Raw genomic sequence first — 16,587 nt, 5'->3', positions numbered from 1 at the left:
GTTGGGTGGATATAGTTACAGCTGGCTTCCTGTTGGGTGGATAGAGTTAGAGCTGGTTTCCTGTTGGGTGGATAGAGTTAGAGCTGGTTTCCTGTTGGGTGTATAGAGATATAGCTGGTTTCCTGTGTGGTGGTTAGAGATAGAGCTGGCTGGTTTCCTGTTGGGTGTATAGAGTTAGAGCTGGTTTCCTGTTGGGTGTATAGAGATAGAGCTGGCTGGTTTCTTGTTGAGTGGATATAGTTACAGCTGGCTTCCTGTTGGGTGGATATAGTTACATCTGGCTTCCTGTTGGGTGGATAGAGTTACAGCTGGCTGGTTTCTTGTTGGTGGATATAGTTACAGCTGGCTTCCTGTTGGGTGGATAGAGTTAGAGCTGGCTGGTTTCTTGTTGGGTGGATATAGTTACAGCTGGCTTCCTGTTGGGTGGATAGAGTTAGAGCTGGTTTCCTGTTGGGTGGATAGAGTTAGAGCTGGTTTCCTGTTGGGTGTATAGAGATATAGCTGGTTTCCTGTTGGGTGGATAGAGTTAGAGCTGGTTTCCTGTTGGGTGGTTAGAGATAGAGCTGGTTTCCTGTTGGGTGGATAGAGATAGAGCTGGTTTCCTGTGTGGTTGTTAGAGATAGAGCTGGTTTCCTGTTTGGTGGTTAGAGATAGAGCTGGTTTCTGTTGGGTGTATAGAGATAGAGCTGGCTGGTTTCCTGTTGGGTGGATATAGTTACAGCTGGCTGGTTCCTTGTTGGGTGGATATAGTTACAGCTGGCTGGTTCCTTGTTGGGTGGATAGAGATAGAGCTGGTTTCCTGTTGGGTGTATAGAGATAGAGCTGGCTGGTTTCTTGTTGGGTGGATATAGTTACAGCTGGCTGGTTCCTTGTTGGGTGGATATAGTTACAGCTGGCTGGTTCCTTGTTGGGTGGATATAGTTACAGCTGGCTGGTTCCTTGTTGGGTGGATATAGTTACAGCTGGCTGGTTCCTTGTTGGGTGGATATAGTTACAGCTGGCTTCCTGTTGGGTGTATAGAGATATAGCTGGTTTCCTGTTGGGTGGATAGAGTTAGAGCTGGTTTCCTGTTGGGTGTATAGAGTTAGAGCTGGTTTCCTGTTGGGTGGATAGAGTTAGAGCTGGTTTCCTGTTGGGTGGATAGAGTTAGAGCTGGTTTCCTGTTGGGTGTATAGAGATAGAGCTGGCTGGTTTCTTGTTGGGTGGATATAGTTACAGCTGGCTTCCTGTTGGGTGGATAGAGTTAGAGCTGGTTTCCTGTTGGGTGTATAGAGATAGAGCTGGCTGGTTTCTTGTTGGGTGGATATAGTTACAGCTGGCTTCCTGTTGGGTGGATAGAGTTAGAGCTGGCTTCCTGTTGGGTGGATAGAGTTAGAGCTGGCTGGTTTCTTGTTGGGTGGATATAGTTACAGCTGGCTTCCTGTTGGGTGGATAGAGATAGAGCTGGTTTCCTGTTGGGTGGATAGAGTTACAGCTGGTTTCCTGTTGGGTGGATAGAGTTACAGCTGGCTTGCTGTTGGGTGGATAGAGTTAGAACTGGTTTCGCTCATAACCCCTAACCCTAAATCTAAACCCTAACCCAACCTAACCCTAACCCCTAACCCTAAACCTTAGCCTTACCTGGCTTCTTGTTGGTTGATAAAGTTAGAGCTGGTTTCCTGTTGGGTGGTTAGATTTAGAACTGGTTTCCTGTTGGTTGGCTAAAGTGAGAACTTGTATCCTGTTGGGTGGTTAGAATTATAACTGTTTTTCTGTTGTGTGGCTAAAGTTATCGATGCCTTCAATACTTTCCTTTTGGGTGGATAGAGTGAGAGCTGGTTTCATTTTGGGTGGATGGAGGTAAAGCTTGTTTCCTGTTTTGTGGATAGTTAGAGCTGGTTTCTGTTGGGTGGCTAGAATTATATCTTGTTTCCAAATGGGTGGATGGAGTTAAAGCTGGCTGGTTTCCTTCTGGGTTTAGAGAGTTAGAGCTGGTTTCCTTCTGGGTTTAGAGAGTTAGAGCAGGTTTCCTGTTGGGTGGCTAGAGTTAGAGCTGGTTTCTGTTGGGTGGATAGAGTTAGAGCTGGTTTCCTGTTGGGTGGATAGAGATAGAGCTGGTTTCCTGTGTGGTGGTTAGAGATAGAGCTGGTTTCCTGTTTGGTGGTTAGAGATAGAGCTGGTTTCTGTTGGTTGGTTAGAGATAGAGCTGGTTTCCTGTTGGGTGGTTAGAGTTCGAGCTGGCTGGTTTCTTGTTGGGTGGATAGAGTTAGAGCTGGTTTCTGTTGGGTGGATAGAGTTCGAGCTGGCTGGTTTCTTGTTGGGTGGATAGAGTTAGAGCTGGTTTCTGTTGGGTGGTTAGAGTTAGAGCTGGTTTCCTGTTGAGTGGTTAGAGATAGAGCTGGTTTCCTGTTGGGTGGATAGAATTAGATCAGGTTTCCAAATGGGTGGATGGAGTTAAAGCTGGCTGGCTGCTTTCCTTTTGGGTGGATGGAGGTAAAGCTAGTTTCCTCTTTTGTGGATAGAGTTAGAGCTGGTTTCTGTTGGCTGGCTAGAATTATATATTGTTTCCAAATGGGTGGATGGGGTTAAAGCTGGCTGGTTTCCTTCTAGGTTTAGAGAGTTAGAGCAGGTTTCCTGTTGGGTGGATAGAGTTTGAGCTAGTTTCCTGTTGGGTGGATAGAGTTAGAGCAGGTTTCCTGTTGGGTGGATAGAGTTTGAGCTGGTTTCGTATTGGGTCGATAGAGTTAGAGCTGGTTTCCTGTTGGGTGGATAGATTTATAGCTGGTTTCCTGTTGGGTTTAGAGAGTTAGAGCTGGTTTCCTGTTGGGTGGATAGAGTTTGAGCTAGTTTCCTTTTGGGTAGATAGAGTTAGAGCTGGTTTCCTGTTTTGTGGATAGAGTTAGAGCAGGTTTCCTGTTGGGTGGATAGAGTTTGAGCTAGTTTCCTGTTGGGTGGATAGAATTAGAGCAGGTTTCCTGTTGGGTGGATAGAGTTTGAGCTGGTTTCTTGTTGGGTGGATAGAGTTCGAGCTGGTTTCCTTCTGGGTTTAGAGAGTTAGAGCAGGTTTCCTGTTGGGTGGATAGAGTTAGAGCTGCTTTCCTGTTGGGTGGATAGATTTAGAGCTGGATTCTGTTGGGTGGATAGAGTTTGAGCTGGTTTCCTGTTGGGTGGATAGATTTATAGCTGGTTTCCTGTTGGGTTTAGAGAGTTAGAGCAGGTTTCCTGTTGGGTGGATAGAGTTAGAGCTGGTTTCCTGTTGGGTGGATAGAGTTAGAGCTGGTTTCCTGTTGGGTGGATAGAGTTAGAGCTGGTTTCCTGTTGGGTGGATAGAGTTAGAGCAGGTTTCCTGTTGGGTGGATAGAGTTAGAGCTGGTTTCCTGTTGTGTGGATAGAGTTAGAGCTGGTTTCCTGTTGGGTGGATAGAGTTCGAGCTGGTTTCCTGTTGGGTGGATAGAGTTAGAGCTGGTTTCCTGTTGGGTGGATAGAGTTAGAGCTGGTTTCCTGTTGGGTGGATAGAGTTTGAGCTGGTTTCTATTGGGTGGATAGAGTTAGAGCAAGTTTCCTGTTGGGTGGATATAGTTCGAGCTGGTTTCCTTCTGGGTTTAGAGTTAGAGCTGGTTTCTTGTTGGGTGGTTAGAGTTAGAGCTGTTTATTTGTTTGGTGGACAGAGTTAGAGATTACTAGTTTCCTGATGGGTGGATAAAGAAATAGCTGGTTTCCTGTGAGGTGGTTAGAGTTAGAACTGGTTTCCTTTTGGGTGGCTAAAGTTAGAGATTCCTTGTTTCCTATAGGTTGGATCGAATGAGTGCTGGTTCCCTGTTAGCGGGTTTAGAGCTGGGTTTATTTTGGGTGGCTGGAGTTAAAGCTTGTTTCCTGATTGGTTGATAGATTTAAAACTGATAACTTGTTGTGTAGATATACTTATAGCTGGTTGCTTCCTGTTGGATGGAGAGAGTTAGAGCTGCTTTCCTGTCTTGTAGATATACTTACAGCTGGCTGCTTCCTGTTGGATGGATTGAGTTAGAGCTGGCTGGTTTCTTGTTGGTAGATAGAGTTAGAGCTGGCTGGTTCCTTGTTGGTGGATAGAGTTAGAGCTGGCTGGTTTCTTGTTGGTGGATAGAGTTAGAGCTGGCTGGTTCCTTGTTGGTGGATAGAGTTAGAGCTGGTTTCCTGTTGGAAGGAGAGAGTTGGAGCTGCTTTCCTGTTGTGTGGATCGAGTTACAGCTGGTTTCCTGTTGGAAGGAGAGAGTTGGAGCTGCTTTTCTGTTTGGTGCTTGATTTAGACCTGGTTTCCTTATGAGGTGGTTGATTTAGAACTGTTTACTTGTTGGGTGGATAGAGTTAGAGCTGGTTTCCTGTTGAGTGGATAGTTAGAGCTGCTCTACTTTTTTCCTTTCCTGTGGATAGAGATAGATGTGGTTACCTCATGGGTGGTTAGAGTTAAACCTCACTGATTTCCTGTTTGATGGATACAATTAGAGCTGTCTGGTTTACTGTTGGATGGATTGCATTAGACCTGGCTTCCTGTTGGATGGTTAGAGTTAGAACTGGCTTCCTGTTGGGTGTTCAGATTAGAACTGATTTTCCTGATGTTTGTCTAAAGTGAGAACTGTTTTCATGTTGGGTGTTTAGATTGGAACTGGTTTCCTGTTGGACGTCTGAAGTTAGAGATGCCTGCAGTACTTTCATTTTGGGTGGATAGAGTTAGAGCTGGCTGGTTTCTTGTTGGTGGATAGAGTTAGAGCTGGCTGGTTTCTTGTTGGTGGTTAGAGATAGAGTTGGCTGGTTTCTTATTGGTAGATAGAGTTAGAGCTGGCTGGTTCCTTGTTGGTAGATAGAGTTAGAGCTGGCTGGTTTCTTGTTAGTAGATAGAATGAGAGCTGGCTGGTTCCTTGTTGGTGGATAGAGTTAGAGCTGGCTGGTTTCTTGTTGGTAGATAGAGTGAGAGCTGGCTGGTTCCTTGTTGGTGGATAGAGTTAGAGCTGGCTGGTTTCTTGTTGGTAGATAGAGTTAGAGCTGGCTGGTTCCTTGTTGGTGGATAGAGTTAGAGCTGGTCTCCCGTTGGGTGGTTAGATTTAGATTTAGTTTCCTGTTGGGTATTTGTTTTTATTATGGATCCCCATTAGCTGCTGCCTAGGTATTTACACAAACAAGATATTTACACGAGTGTAAATCGTGTTTTAATTCATAATTGTCATCTAGCTACAGTTGAAGTTGGGAGTCTACATACACTTAGGTTGGCGTCATTAAAACTCATTTTTCAACCACTCCAAAAATGTCTTGTTGACAAACTATAGTTTTGGCATGTCGGTTAGGACTTCTACTTTGTGTATGACACAAGTATTTTTTCCAACAATTGTTTACAGACAGATTATTTCACTTATAATTCACTGTATCACAATTCCAGTTGGTCAGAAGTTTACAGACACTAAGTCAATAGGAGGTGTACCTGTGAATGTTTTTCAAGGCCTACCTTCAAACTCAGTGCCTATTTGCTTGACATCATTGGAAAATCAAAAGAAATCAGCCAAGACCTCACAAAAAAAATTGTAGACCTCCACAAGTCTGGTTCATCCCTGGAAGCAATTTGCAAACGCCTGAAGGTACCATGTTCATCTGTACAAACAATAGTACGCAATAATTAACACTATAGGACCACGCAGCCGTCACACCGCTCAGGAAGGAGACACGTTAATCATGAGGATGGAAAATTATGTGGATATATTGAAGCAACATCTCAAGACATCAGTCAGGAAGTGCTACCAAATACTAATTGAGTGTATGTACACTTCTGACCCACTGGGAATGTGATGAAAGAATTAAAATATGAAATAAATCATTCGCTCTAGTATTATTCTGACATTTCACATTCTTAAAATAAAGTGGTAATCCTAACTGACCTAAAACAGGGCATTTTTACTTGGATAAATGTCAGAAATTGTGAAATACTGAATTTAAATGTATTTGGCTAAGGTGTATGTAAACTTCTGAATTCAACTGTATATGTGAATCAGAATAATCTATCTAGCCAGCTACCTAAAACTAATGTTTATGTAGATGGCCAACGTTAGCTACAAATTCTTAAATTAGCAAGCTAGCTTCCAATTCCTTGTCAGTTAGACTGTGATCTACGACACCACAATTGGTGTTCTAGGAAGTTAAACATCCCAAAATGAACACTGTATGTATTTATTAATATATTATAAACTATTGTAGTCAAGCAACATATGATATGTGGATGGACAACATTCTCAGAGTTCATATTGTCTCACTTCAGCACAAACCAGCTGCGATTGTTTCCAATAACTTATTTGTAGATCGTTGTCAGATTCCTCCTCCTCGGATGAGGAGGAGCATGGATTGAACCAAAACGCAGCGGGTGTTGAATACATAATGATTTATTAGACACGACGAAACAATGACACGAACTATACTTGAATAAACTACAAAATAACAAAACGAATGTGTAGACAGACCTGAACAATACGAACTTACAAATAACACGAAGAACGCACGAACAGGGAAAATAGACTACACAAAAGAACGATGTACAAAACAAACCGAAAACAGTCCCTGTGGTGCGCAGACACAGACACGGAAGACAATCACCCACAAACAAACAGTGTGAACACACCTACCTTAATATGACTCTCAGAGGAAATGAAAAACACCTGCCTCTAATTGAGAGCCATATCAGGTCACCCAAAACCAACATAGAAACAGAAAACATAGACTGCCCACCCAAACTCACGTCCTGACCAACTAACACATACAAAAACTAACAGAAAACAGGTCAGGAACGTGACATTATTAGTTTTTTTTGTGTGGTTGATCACATTATGTAAACAATCCTGTGAATATTTCAGTTGAAGCTTGCGGCAATGCATGCTTTGAAATGTGTACAAACCATGTATGCATCTGAAAATTTGCCTCCATTCTCCGTTTTACATACTTTGAATTGGACTGATACTGCAACCGTTCAATGCTCCAATTTAGGTAGAATGCATTTTGAGAAACACCCAGTGTCACCTTCCTCCCAATACGCAATTTTCGCTTGGCCTAATGGTAAATACTGTAAGTTGGTTTCCCCATTTGGCCAAATGGTAAATAATGTAAGTTGGTTTCTCCATTTGGCCAAATGGTAAATACTGTAAGTTGGTTTCCCCATTTGGCCAAATGGTAAATACTGTAAGTTGGTTTCTCCATTTGGCCTAATGGTAAATACTGTAAGTTGGTTTCTCCATTTGGCCTAATGGTAAATACTGTAAGTTGGTTTCTCCATTTGGCCTAATGGTAAATACTGTAAGTTGGTTTCCCCATTTGGCCAAATGGTAAATACTGTAAGTTGGTTTCTCCATTTGGCCTAATGGTAAATACTGTAAGTTGGTTTCTCCATTTGGCCTAATGGTAAATACTGTAAGTTGGTTTCTCCATTTGGCCTAATGGTAAATACTGTAAGTTGGTTTCTCCATTTGGCCTAATGGTAAATACTGTAAGTTGGTTTCCCCATTTGGCCAAATGGTAAATACTGTAAGTTGGTTTCTCCATTTGGCCTAATGGTAAATACTGTAAGTTGGTTTCCCCATTTGGCCAAATGGTAAATACTGTAAGTTGGTTTCCCCATTTGGCCAAATGGTAAATACTGTAAGTTGGTTTCCCCATTTGGCCAAATGGTAAATACTGTAAGTTGGTTTCTCCACTTGGACTAATGATAAATACATTGGTTTCTCCACTTGGACTAATGGTAAATACATTAGTTTCTCCACTTGGACTAATGGTAAATACATTGGTTTCTCTACTTGGACTAATGGTAAATACATTGGAGAGCAGGGTTCCTTTCCCAACTGAGACACAGGGATGGATAACAAAAACAACAGTTCAGATATTGGCTAGACAGTCAACTGTTTGTGTGTGTGTCACCCTGACAGAAGCGTGGAACGGCACGGAGCATATGCGTGTTGCCACGGCGATGGGTGAGTCATCTGTCCAGTCTGAGAAGCTTCGCTCATTGGCTTGCTCGCTCTCTGAGATGGGATTGGATAATGGAAATCCCCCGGGCCGCGCGAAGCAGCCTATCACGGTACAATCTTTAATCCCTAACTCCTGACCTTTAACCTCTAGTCCCTGACCTCTAACCCCTGACCCCTAACCCTTGACATGTGTCTTCAATTTGGAAAGACTCCATTGCTGTTTTACTAAATACTAGGCATCTGCTTTCCTGAAGATATTACTAACCATTACTTGTTTCCTCCGTCCTTGTTTCCTCACCTCCTTCTCAAAGCTAATTGGAAGAGGAGGTTCATTGGAGGGACCTTGGATCCTCTCCTCAAATGTGCATTGAGAGGGAGGTGAGGAATTGGAGGAAATCAGGACAGAGGATACAAGGATTAGATGTCTGATAACTTTTTCAGACACAGCCTTAGTGATAGTCTGTACTGTTATCTTTCAGCTATTATTGAAACAGGTGTACTGTTATCTTTTATCTTTTATGTATTTTCAAAGTCTGGTTCCAGATCTAATTCTACTCTCTAGTCTGGTTCCAGATCTGGTTCTACTCTCTAGTCTGGTTCCAGATCTGGTTCTACTCTCTAGTCTGGTTCCAGATCTGGTTCTACTCTCTAGTCTGGTTCCAGATCTGGTTCTACTCTCTAGTCTGGTTCTACTCTCTAGTCTGGTCCCAGATCCGGTTCTACTCTCTAGTCTGGTCCCAGATCTGGTTCTACTCTCTAGTCTGGTCCCAGATCTGGTTCTCTGCTCTCTTGACAACTCTAATCAAATGTATTTATAAAGCCCTTCTTACATCAGCTGATATCTCAAAGTGCTGTACAGAAACCCAGCCTAAAACCCCAAACAGCAAGCAATGCAGGTGTAGAAGCAGGAAAAACTCCTTAGAAAGGCCAGAACCTAGGAAGAAACCTAGAGAGGAACCAGGCTATGAGGGGTGGCCAGTCCTCTACTGGCTGTGCCGGTTGGAGATTATAACAGAACATGGCCAAGATGTTCAAATGTTCAAAGGTGACCAGCGGGGTCAAATAATAATAATCACAGTAGTTGTCGAGGGTGCAACAAGTCAGCTCCTCAGGAGTAAATGTCAGTTGGCTTTTCATAGCGGATCATTCAGAGTATCTCTACCACTCCTCCTGTCTCTAGAGAGTTTAAAACAGCAGGTCTGGGACAGGTAGGACGTCCGGTGAACAGGTCAGGATTCCATAGCCGCAGGCAGAACAGTTGAAACTGGAGCAGCAGTACGGCCAGGTGGACTGGGGACAGCAAGGAGTCATCAGGCCAGGTAGTCCTGAAGCATGGTCCTAGGGCTCAGGTCCTCCGAGAGAGAAAGAGAGAAAGAAAGATAGAGTTAGAGAGAGCATACTTAAATTCACACAGGACACCGGATAAGACAGGAGAAATACTCCAGATATAACAGATTGGCCCTGGCCCCCCGACACAAACTACTGCAGCATAATTCCTGGAGGCTGAGACAGGAGTGGTCGGGAGACATTGTGGCCCTGTCCGACGATACCCCCGGACAGGGCCAAACAGGCAGGATATAACCCCACCCACTTTGCCAAAGCACAGCCCCCGCACCACTAGAGGGATATCTTCAACCACCAAATTACCGTCCTGAGACAAGGCCGAGTATAGACCACAAAGATCTCTGCCACGGCACAACCCAAGGGGGGGCGCCAACCCAGACAGGAAGATCACGTCAATGACTCAACCCACTCAAGTGACGCAACCCTCCCAGGGACAGCATGGAAGAGCACCAGTAAGCCAGTGACTCAGCCCCTGTAATAGGGTTAGAGGCAGAGAATCCCAGTGGAAAGAGGGGAACCGGCCAGGCAAAGACAGCAAGGGCGGTTCGTTGTGCCAGTGCCTTTCCGTTCACCTTGGGCCAGACTCCTGGGCCAGACTACACCCAATCATATGACCTACTGAAGAGATAAGTCTTCAGTAAAGACTTAAAGGTTGAGACCGAGTCTGCGTCTCTCACATGGGTAGGCAGACCATTCCATAACAATGGAGCTCTATAGGAGAAAGCCCTGCCTCCAGCTGTTTGCTTAGAAATTCTAGTCTTGTGACCGTAGCGTACGTGTAGTTATGTACGGAAGGACCAAATTGGAAAGAGAGGTGGGAGCAAGTGCATGTAATGCTTTGTAGGTTAGCAGTAAAACCTTGAAATCAGCCCTTGCCTTAACAGGAAGCCAGTGTAGAGAGAGGCTAGCACTGGAGTAATGTGATCAGTTTTGGTTCTAGTCAAGATTCTAGCAGCCGTGTTTAGCAGCCGTGTTTAACTGAAGTTTATTTAGTGCTTTATCCGGGTAGCCGGAAAGTAGAGCATTGCTGTAGTCTAACCTAGAAGTGACAAAAGCATGGATTAATTTTCTGCATCATTTTGCAATGTTACGTAGATCGTAAAAAGCTGTCCTTGAAACAGTCTTGATATGTTCGTCAAAAGAGAGATCAGGGTCCAGAGTAACGCCGAGGTCCTTCACAGTTTTATTTGAGACGACTGTACAACCATCAAGATTAATTGTCAGATTCAACAGAGGATCTCTTTGTTTCTTGAGACCTAGAACTAGCATCTCTGTTTTGTCCAACTCTGTATATAATTGTCATACCAAACATGTTTTGAGTTGGCAAGAGAGCAGAACCAGATCTGGGACCAGGCTATCAGTACTCTGTCTTGCCACCTTAACACTCCCCTCTCAACCCTAACCCTAGCCCAAGAAAACCTCATTTGGATTTGTGTATGTGTGTGTGCGTGTAGGAGCCCACCATAGAGCTTGGTAAAGGGACATTCTTTGCAGACGGCCAGAGGAAGGTGGACTATATTCTGTGCTATCACTATAAGAAAAGAAGGATCTCCCTGCATCGTCTCTCCCTCACCTCTCAAGCATCCAATGGGAGCCTTCCGCTACCCAGCATGCTGAGACGAGATACACAGCCTGAGCTGGAGGCAGGGCTGCCAGAGGGGGAGGAGTCTCACCTGAGTGAGGAAGAGAAAGCTATGATGAGGGAGGAGTTTGAGTCTGGGCTGTTGGAGCAGGGCCTGCAGCTGGAGAGAGACAAGGAGGTAATATATTATAATCTACCTCTGGACAAGAGTTTAGAGCTGTGTATGTTAAGGTATCTGTCCAATGCTACTTTTTTTAATGGGAAACATCTATTCATTGATTGATAGTTTTTTTTTGGTAAATAGTTGGTACAGTTTAAAAAATCCCAGAGGATAACGCATTGTTAGCTAAATCATTGCTGATTGCTAGCTACTAGCTTGTTTTGTCATGTTAGCTGCCTTGCATTGCTAAGTGTTTTGGAAGCTAGCTGATTGTTAGCTTCTAGTATTGCTAAATGTTTAGGTAGCTAACTGATTGCTAGATACTAACTTTTTTGTCATGTTGGCTATCTGACACTAGTAATGCTAACTGTTTAGGAAGCTAGCTGATTGTTAGCTATTAGCATGCTAACCAACGTCTCCTTCCTCATAGATAGAAAGATAGGTGAATATAAGGCTTTGTTTTGAATTACACAACTATGGGTTGGCTATCTGATTGGCCAGCTAGCAAAACGTATGACGGTGAGAAGTTACTTTAGGCTAGGTTGCGTTGGCTGCAGGTCGGCTAGGTTGCGTCGGCTGCCGGTCGGCTAGGTTGCGTCGGCTAGGTTGCGTCGGCTGCCGGGCGGTTAGTTTGTAAACAATTTTTCAGTCTTAATTTAGACGCTGTATATTGAGCCCATTCATACCATTCATTTTTTGCTACTTTCTTTAAAGATTTATCCTTATATAGTTCTGGGGTTGAATCACCAATTGGGGTTACAGTCTCCTTTTCTACTACGACTACTACTGGGATTGGCTAGAAGGTTCCAAATGTTTTAGAGGAACCCAACTGATTCTGATGGTTCTGGCTTTCTTGTAATGGCAGTGGATGGTGGTTGTTACTGCTGTTGTTTTTACTGCAGTCATATCCCTTCTCTGTCTTGTCAGAGGCTCTTGAGTGGGGTCAATCTGGATGATAGTCACACTACTCCAACAAAACATATGCTATACAATAAATATGTTATCAGTTATCAGTCATCTGAGGAAGTTGTTTCTTGGTTAGTGGCTATTTATATATTTATTTGGTCTAAATTGTGATAGCTACCTATGCAGGAAAAAAATGGTGGACAAAAAAAGTTGTGTCTTTTGCTATCGTGGTTATCAAATAGATTTACATATTGTGTCTTCCCTGTAAAACATTTACAAAATCAGAAATGATGGCTGGATTCACAAGATGTGTATCTTTCATCTGGTGTCTTGGACTTGTGATTTAATGATATTTAGATGCTACTATTTACTTGTGACGCTATGCTAGGCTATGCTAGTCAGCTTTTTTACTGGTGGGGGTGCTCCCAGACCCGGGATTGGGAGGAAGTAGAAGTTAAGCCCTGAAGTTGCACATATTTTATTTATCTAATCCTTGAGGGTTCCATTTGCCCTTTCAACCATCCCTTGCAACTGGGGATGATAAACACATCCCAGCCTTTGCTTCATTCTTAGCTGTTGTGTCACCAGTTTTACTATTTTTCGCACAAATGCTGATCCATTATCTGAGCTGATTTCTGTTGGTATCCCAAAACTTGGTATTACTTCTCTGGTCAAGTACTTTATCACTTGTCCTGCTCCCTGGTCTCAAGATGGTATTGCTTCTATCCAGCTAAATCTGTCTATAATAACTAGCATGTACCTCTTGCCACGTACTGGTTTTATCATATCCACATAGTCCATTACAATGTGTTGAAATGGTCCTTCTGGGACCAGTATGTGGCCTATAGGTGTAGTTATCTCTTTACGTATGTTATTTTGCGCACATACAGTGTGGAGAACAAATATTTGACACACTGCCGATTTTGCAGGTTTTCCTACTTACAAAGCATGTAGAGGTCTGTAATTTTTTATCATAGGTACACTTTAACTGTGAGAGACGGAATCTAAAACAAAAATCCAGAAAATCACATTGTTAAGTAATGCATTTGCATTTTATTGCATGACATAAGTATTTGATACATCAGAAAAGCAGAACTTAATATTTGGTACAGAAACCTTTGTTTGCAATTACAGAGATCATACGTTTCCTGTAGTTCTTGACCAGGTTTGCACACACTGCAGGGGGGATTTTGGCCCACTCCTCCATACAGACCTTCTCCAGATCCTTCAGGTTTCGGGGCTGTCACTGGGCAATACGGACTTTCAGCTCCCTCCAAAGATTTTCTATTGGGTTCAGGTCTGGAGACTGGCTAGGCCACTCCAGGACCTTGAGATGCTTCTTACGGAGCCACTCCTTAGTTGCCCTGGCTGTGTGTTTCGGGTCGTTGTCATGCTGGAAGACCCAGCCACGACCCATCTTCAATGCTCTTACTGAGGGAAGGAGGTTGTTGGCCAAGATCTCGCGATACATGGCCCCATCCATCCTCCCCTCAATACGGTGCAGTCGTCCTGTCCCCTTTGCAGAAAAGCATCCCCAAAGAATGATGTTTCCACCTCCATGCTTCACGGTTGGGATGGTGTTGTTGGGGTTGTACTCATCCTTCTTCTTCCTCCAAACACGGCGAGTGGAGTTTAGACCAAAAAGCTCTATTTTTGTCTCATCAGACCGAATGACCTTCTCCCATTCCTCCTCTGGATCATCCAGATGGTCATTGGCAGACTTCAGACGGGCCTGGACATGCGCTGGCTTGAGCAGGGGGACCTTGCGTGCGCTGCAGGATTTTAATCCATGACGGCGTAGTGTGTTACTAATGGTTTTCTTTGAGACTGTGGTCCCAGCTCTCTTCAGGTCATTGACCAGGTCCTGCCGTGTAGTTCTGGGCTGATCCCTCACTTTCCTCATGATCATTGATGCCCCACAAGGTGAGATCTTGCATGGAGCCCCAGACTCAGGGTGATTGACCGTCCTCTTGAACTTCTTCCATTTTCTAATAATTGCGCCAACAGTTGGTGCCTTCTCACCAAGCTGCTTGCCTATTGTCCTGTAGTCCATCCCAGCCTTGTGCAGGTCTACAATTGTATCCCTGATGTCCTTACACAGCTCTCTGGTCTTGGCCATTGTGGAGAGGTTGGAGTCTGTTTGAGTGTGTGGACAGGTGTCTTTTATACAGGTAACGAGTTCAAACAGGTACAGTTAATACAGGTAATGAGTGGAGAACAGGAGGGCTTCTTAAAGAAGAACTAACAGGTCTGTGAGAGCCGGAATTCTTACTGGTTGGTAGGTGATCAAATACTTATGTCATGCAATAAAATGCAAATGAATTACTTAAAAATCATACAATGTGATTTTCTAGATTTTTGTTTTAGATTCCGTCTCTCACAGTTGAAGTGTACCTACGATAAAAATTACAGACCTCTACATGCTTTGTAAGTAGGAAAACCTGCAAAATCGTCAGTGTATCAAATACTTGTTCTCCCCACTGTAGGCGTACAGAGGCCCATTATCAGCAACTGTATTTCACATCTCATCTACTGTTGCCTGCAGCTGTGGTGACCAGTATCCTTGTTTTTACATTTTCCTTATTACCTCCCCCTGACCATGGGCATCATTAACCCCCTTGCACAATGGTCATGACCATGGGCATCATTAACCTGTCTGGCACCGGCGTTCCGCTAGCAGAACTCCTCCCACATTCCACTGAAAAGGCAGAGCGCGAAATTCAAAATATATTTTTTAGAAATATTTCACTTTCACACATTAACAAGTCCAATACAGCAAATGAAAGATGCACATCTTGTGAATCCATTCAACATGTCCGATTTTTTAAAATGTTTTACAGCAAAAACACCACATATATTTATGTTAGCTCACCACCAAATACAAAAAAAGGACAGACATTTTTCACAGCACAGGTAGCATGCACAAAGCCAGCCTAACTAACCAAGAACCAACCAAATTAATGAAATCGCAGTGTTAGAATTCTAAAAAATAACTTCATTACGACATCCAGCTTCGGTATAGCTGAGTACCCAAAGTTGGGCGCCGGCGACTAGTTGTCAAGAACAATTGTTGTTTGGATTTAGAACGTTCATTTTCCCTCTTGAATTAGCAAGCGCACTTGCCAAGTGGCTCGAAGCTCTCCATGTCAACAAACGGAAGAGAACGGAACACGGCAAAACTCCCGAAAAATGTTCAATAATCTGATGAAACTATTATTTAACGCCTATAACGGCAGCTAAACAGAACGCAAATCCAAGTCCCCTTTCGCGCTCTCCAGAAAACAGGAAATGGGCGGACACGTCATACAAAGAGCTTGTATTCCACTTCAGACCAAGATAAACACGAAATTTCTTCTCTCACCGCCTCTTGACATCCAGGGGAAGGTGTATGAAGTGCACGTATACTAATACGTATCATGCCCATGTATAGGCAGGAAGTAGAACAGAGCATCGATTTCAGACTTTCCACTTCCTGGTCAGGAAGTTTGTGCCAAATGAGTTCTGTTTGACTCACAAATATAATTCAAACGGTTTTAGAAACTAGAGAGTGTTTTCTATCCAATAGTAATAATAATATGCATATTGTACGAGCAAGAATTGAGTACGAGGCCGTTTGAAATGGGCACCTTTTATCGGAGCTACTCAATACTGCCCCTGCAGCCATAAAAAGTTAACTCCTCTCTGTTTCCAAACAAGTGACATACTCTGTGTGCATATGCTGAATCAGTATAGATATTAACTGTCTTTGCATCCCTCGCACACATGCTACAGTCAATGCCTTAACCTGTCTAGGATCAGCGTGGCGCTAGCGGCACCCCCCCCCCCCCCACTGAAAAACCAGTGCCGCGAAATTCAAAAAAAATATTTTTTTTAAATATTTAACTTTCACACATTAAAGTCCAATACAGCTAATGAAAGACACAGATCTTGTGAATCCAGTCAACATTTCCGATTTTTAAAATGTTTTACAGGGAAGACACAATATGTAAAGATGTACATCTATTACCTAAAAACACATTAGCATAATCCACCATCTTTTATTTGTCCACCAACACCAGTAGCCATCACCAATTCGGCTAAACTAAGATATTTATAGCCCCTAACCAACAAAAAAACTCATCAGATGACAGTCTGATAACATATTTATGGTATGGGATAGGTTTTGTTAGAAAAAAGTGCATATTTCAGGTAGATATCATAGTTTACAATTGCACCCACCGTCACAAATGGAATAGAAAAACTACTTAGAGCAACGTGTTTACCTACTTACTAATCATCAAACATTTCGTAAAAATACACAGCATACACGAATCGAAAGACACAGATCCTGTGAATACAGACAATATTTCAGATTTTCTAAGTGTCTTACAGCGAAAACACAATAAATCGTTATATTAGCTTAGCACATAGCAATTAGCAGCCCAGCATTGATTCTAGCCAAAGTGAGCGATAAAAGTCAACATCGCCAAAAGATATTAATTTTTTCACTAACCTTCTCAGAATTCTTCCGATGACACTCCTGTAACATCATATTACACATTCCATATAGAGTTTGATCGCAAATGTTTATATTTAGCCACCAAAATCATGGTTAGACAATGTGAAATGTAGACAAGCTGGTAAAGAAAATGTCCTTGCGCCACTTA

The 16,587-nt window shown here is 43.2% G+C and overlaps 1 protein-coding gene across 1 annotated transcript in view; it reads left to right on the top strand.

Annotated features, from left to right (window-relative positions):
• LOC129841810 (anoctamin-1-like) overlaps positions 1-16,587 on the top strand; it is a 224,328-nt gene that overhangs the window by 28,981 nt on the left and 178,760 nt on the right. The window contains exons 2-3 of the mRNA XM_055910096.1: positions 7,908-8,059; positions 10,748-11,053. Coding sequence (XP_055766071.1) covers positions 7,908-8,059; positions 10,748-11,053 — 458 coding nt within the window. The remainder of the gene's footprint in view (positions 1-7,907; positions 8,060-10,747; positions 11,054-16,587) is intronic.

Source organism: Salvelinus fontinalis, unplaced genomic scaffold (genome assembly GCF_029448725.1).
Source record: "Salvelinus fontinalis isolate EN_2023a unplaced genomic scaffold, ASM2944872v1 scaffold_0001, whole genome shotgun sequence".
Taxonomy (NCBI): Eukaryota; Metazoa; Chordata; class Actinopteri; order Salmoniformes; family Salmonidae; genus Salvelinus; species Salvelinus fontinalis.
This window is presented reverse-complemented; position numbering and strand designations above follow the sequence as displayed.